Source organism: Lolium rigidum, chromosome 6 (genome assembly GCF_022539505.1).
Source record: "Lolium rigidum isolate FL_2022 chromosome 6, APGP_CSIRO_Lrig_0.1, whole genome shotgun sequence".
Lineage (NCBI taxonomy): Eukaryota > Viridiplantae > Streptophyta > Magnoliopsida > Poales > Poaceae > Lolium > Lolium rigidum.
Window position 1 is genome coordinate 4,864,550 of NC_061513.1, and position 4,623 is coordinate 4,869,172.

Below are 4,623 nucleotides of genomic sequence, written 5' to 3' on the forward strand. Positions count from 1 at the left end.
GCATTGACAAGTTAATACCTTGTCACGGACTGACCGTCCATGTGCAGTCTCAGAACCTGAAACGGTGTAGCAGCATGTCACAAAAAAAGGATTGTGATGTACTACCTGAAAATTCAGGCATGTATATATACATGAGAAAAAAGTGTATGATGAAAACAAAAAAAGCCTGGTGACCGGGTGTATACGTGAGCACGCATCTATTGGTTGACACGTGTCACATCTAGCAATCCACTGTTACCATCATTGTTGGGTTAGCAAACCACATCAGCACTAACAACACTTCCAAATCACGTAGGATCCACCTTTTTGAATTCAAATAGTGGGCCCGATGCACTTTCAAATCAAATAGGACCCACGCTAAGTACGCTTAGCGATGGATAAGACAACGTCAAGGCAATAGATCCAATTGACGAGAACCGGATCTCAACGCAGATCGTGTGGCATCTAGAGGGTGCTCACGTATACACCTAGTCACCAAATCCCCTCTCATGATGAAAATACGTATTCCCGATAGCGTTGGAATCAAGACTGATGTTGCAGGGCAAGCCTCGAAAAGGTTGCAAGAAGAAGAACAATGGGACAGATTTAAATGCTTGGTTGCGCTAATGTTGCAGCAAAACTCGGGAGGAAGCAGGTGACACACACACAACATCAGGGTATTGAACTAGAAAAGCAGAGAAGAATTAACCTTCCATCCAGCAGATCTGGCATGCTCAACTGCTGCGATGAGGTCGCTGTCGGTAGCAAGAAGAACTCTGTCACCTTCATCGTCATTGTACTGTAAAAAAAACAATCTTAAGTAAGATGCAGAATTTATTGAAAAAAATGTAAGACGCAGAAAGGTAAAAAAAAGTCCACTGATTCTAGATAAAACATTTCAAACTCCCAAGTTGGTCTGTTGCTCACTTAAAGGATCTTTACATAAGCAAAGCTCATGTAAAATACTTTCTTTAGATAAATCATGTAACAGAGCGTGACATCATCTCAATGGACGGGAGAAGTGCAACTGCCTAATGATAAAGCACAATAGGTTTGGCAACATGTTTTAAAATAGTCCCATTTAACTACGGAAAATATGTTCTTGCAACAGAGAATCTTGACTTCTTACCAGAAGGTTGACATGTGCCTTCTCGTTTTCCATCCCCAATCTGTGTGTTACAGCAGACGCAAGTGCACCTAAGGTTTCTGAAACTGCGGAAAGGAGGATTGTAATTAGAAATTATAGCAGACAAGCACACAGATATACTACATTACTATTTCATCGGTAAACCACAATTTTAGAAGAGACAAATCCACCAACCGCAACTGAATCTATGCATCCGTCCTTCTCTATCTTCAATTTTGTAAGAGAATGCATTGCCAACATGAGGGGGTATAAGCTTTCCTCCAGCTTCGTCTGATGCTACTGTACCATTATGAGATTCATCACTGCGCTATATAACAAAACACTAAATCAAACCATCTTCAACAATGTAAGAATAGATGCAGATAGAAAAAGAACAAACCTATGCGAATCATGTTCCTCTGCAGGATGCAAGGCTAGAGCTGAATCCCAAAACTTCTCAACCATAGTATTTGCCACATTGTTTGGTCCAGATGCTTCCTCAACCTGATGAAAACGAAAGGTCGGGAATGCAGGGTGATAACAAATAAAGAGAACATATGTGTACGGTAGATTCAGTGACAATGTAACCGATTCTTACCATGGAGAGGGCTGCGTGGGTTAACTGAAGTGCATCCAAACATGCGACGATCTGTCCTCCTATTCAAATATTTAACTTAGATATGTACTACACAAAAAATAAACTTCTCTTTGCTGTTAGAATTCAGTACTTGTTCCGTCAAAAAAAGAATTCAGTACTTGCTTTTGTCTGCTACAGGAATATGACGAAATCTTCCATGTTGCATTGATTTTAGAGCCTCGAGGATTGATGTGTCACACGTAGCACAACCAGGACATGCACTCATGACCTTCGCAAATAATAAGGAATATTTAATCAACTATTGAAAAAAATGAGGAAGAAAACCATTATCGCTTAAAATCTGGATGTTTTAGTTTTTTCAGATTACCTTTTCTACGCGAGTCACCTCTGGGGACAGACTACGTGCCACCACCCGCCAAACCAAATCCTTGGAACTGCAGAATAGCCGTAATTCTTAAATGGAATACATATCATAATGTATCGTACTCAGTATCTTAGTAGTAGGATTTAGAAAATTTGAGATGGGAAAACTTAAAATGTACACGACTTCGCAAAGAAGAACATACGTGAGAATTCCTTGCAACGTGCTCCCTGCCATGACAACCACCGAGTTGACGCGGTATTCTCTCATCTTTTTCGCAGCTGCAGTTACTGGGTCTGAAGGAGATACCGATGGAACACTACAAAGGATAAACGATGGAAATGTTAAGCCATAACAATAATTTACATGATACATTTTCCTGGTAGTGTCTGTTTTACCTTGTATTTTCAGTTATGATAGTTGACAAGGATGGCTTGAACATCTGGCCTCGAAGATTTTCTATGAATTTGTGTGGACCTGAAGTAAGGAACCAAAGTCCAACATCGCCTAGTTAATTTACAAGGCCTGAATGTAATGCATCATGGGAGGTCATGAAAATTGAAATAAGTACTGAAACTACTCATATTAAAACTAACTGATAAAAGCAACCTGCAAATTCCGATTTCCATTGCCGTTCGACCCCTTCTATAGCAGCTGCTATAGCACTGCCTTGTTCTGCTGCCTTCTCCATTCTCGCAATTGCATCATAGAGGAATTTTGTAATGTCCAACATGCCAATGACCTCACCATGTTCCACTACCGGAAGATGCCTAAATTTGCCTGTGAACAGAAGCTCTATGACTAAACGGAGACCGTGAAGACAAAATCCATAAAACTGTCAACATAAAACATGTGAGAAATTTCTTAAGAGAGTATTTTCTTGAACATATCAGTGCATGTCTTCGGCTATTAGCAAATCTGCAGTAAAACTAGTACTAAACATGACCTATTCGAAGTTCATACTAACTCACAAAATCGCAAATATATGGTGTTGTAGGTTTATGGGTTGCACACAACTTCAATAAAAAACTATAGCCATATGAAACCTGGGTAATGTTGACCCATACTAACTTGCACCCATCGTGCATACCACACCCATGAACCATGTTCAAAACATGGAAAAACTAAACACGATAATAGCTGAAGTTAAAACTAGCAACTAATTCTAGTACTAATTTTGGTAGTGGAGAAAAATAACAAGGAGACCTTGGACCATCTTCTGCAGTGCATCGGTGGCTGATGAGTTGGCCTCGACAAAAACAGGATTCCGCGTCATCACCTTGGCCGCATTTGTTTCCTCGGGCTTGAGACCCTCAGCTATCACTCGACCCGATACGTCCTGCAGGAAAAAAAAATACAAATCTTCCATAATGATATGATCTCAATTACTATTGATATTATAAAAAAAACTAGATGCTCATCATTAGTCCTACCTAATTTCCTAATAACCAAAGCAAATATCTGAAAATAGAATAATTTTAGCATTCCTATCTAGATGACTAAGATGAGTGCTCAGAGGGCCGTTTCTTGGCAGTTCATCTTAACGAAACGTCTGGAATATTTATGTTTCAGGGTCATCAACCCCCAGAAATAGCATTATTTCTTTTTTGCCCATCTCCCCTGAAGTTCAAATATATACTCTGTTTTTTCAACATTACCCACGTTTCCGAAATAAATACTCAAAGCGAATTCCTGAAAAATAAGATCATTTTGCATATTTCATATCTAGATGACTAGTCAGATGACGATGCTGTCTTGTCAGTTCATCTCAACGAAATGTCAGGAGTATTTATGTTTCAAGCTCATCATCAAGCCCCAGAAACCGCATTATTTCGTTTTTGCCCATCTCCCCTGAAGTTCATGTATATAATCTGTTTGCTCAACCTTTCGTTCTCACCTCGGCCGTGACGATGCCGGAGAGTATCCCGTTGGCGTCGGTGAGCAGCGCGGCGTCGACGAGCCTCGTCGCCATCGTCCGGCACGCCTCGTACACCGTGGTGGCCTCCGGGAGCGTCAGCGCCTTGGCCAGCCTGAGCTGCTTCACCGTCCTCTCCTCCAGCCACCTACGCACGCGTTCAGACAAAAAATCATCATCCAAGTCAGCGCAAGCTACATACAAGGGAAGAAATCATCCAAGTTCTATGCTGCGTACGGCGGTGGTGCCTTCACGGGGGACTTTGGCTTGGAGCAGGAGGAGGCGGTGGTGGGCTTCCCATTTGCGGCCGCGGAGGCGGGAGCAGGAGCGGGCGGCGCCGGGGGCTTGCGGGGAAGGATGGCAGCGTGGTGCCGGCGAGGCTGCGCCTGCGGGGCGGTGGCGCGGGAGCACATGGATACGACGGCGGCGATCGCGGGTGGTGGCAAGGCCAGAGCCGAGGATTTGGTTTGAAATGGAGTCGAAGGCACGACAACACAGAGTCAGACAGGAGTAGCTCGTTGCCGGTCGCGTGCAGTAGAAGAGGAGGAGCAGCTGTGGGTTTGTGAGGTGGTATCGCTGAGTTGGGTTTCTGGCCGTGGGTAGCTGGAGTCGGTGCCATGGTTTTAAAATCGTCCAAGTGACCG

General features: G+C 43.0%; 1 protein-coding gene across 1 annotated transcript in view; it reads right to left on the bottom strand.

Moving 5' to 3' along the window:
• LOC124662089 (CBS domain-containing protein CBSCBSPB3-like) overlaps nucleotides 1-4,051 on the bottom strand; it is an 11,703-nt gene extending 7,652 nt beyond the window's left edge. Inside the window, exons 1-13 of the mRNA XM_047199980.1 lie at nucleotides 3,962-4,051; nucleotides 3,271-3,403; nucleotides 2,674-2,844; nucleotides 2,463-2,541; nucleotides 2,270-2,383; nucleotides 2,071-2,137; nucleotides 1,866-1,971; nucleotides 1,704-1,762; nucleotides 1,506-1,609; nucleotides 1,301-1,428; nucleotides 1,109-1,191; nucleotides 689-778; nucleotides 35-56 (exon numbers count right to left, since the gene is read on the bottom strand). Coding sequence (XP_047055936.1) covers nucleotides 35-56; nucleotides 689-778; nucleotides 1,109-1,191; nucleotides 1,301-1,428; nucleotides 1,506-1,609; nucleotides 1,704-1,762; nucleotides 1,866-1,971; nucleotides 2,071-2,137; nucleotides 2,270-2,383; nucleotides 2,463-2,541; nucleotides 2,674-2,844; nucleotides 3,271-3,403; nucleotides 3,962-4,036 — 1,231 coding nt within the window. The 5' untranslated portion in view covers nucleotides 4,037-4,051. The remainder of the gene's footprint in view (nucleotides 1-34; nucleotides 57-688; nucleotides 779-1,108; nucleotides 1,192-1,300; nucleotides 1,429-1,505; nucleotides 1,610-1,703; nucleotides 1,763-1,865; nucleotides 1,972-2,070; nucleotides 2,138-2,269; nucleotides 2,384-2,462; nucleotides 2,542-2,673; nucleotides 2,845-3,270; nucleotides 3,404-3,961) is intronic.
• Between the last annotated feature and the right edge of the window lie 572 nt (nucleotides 4,052-4,623).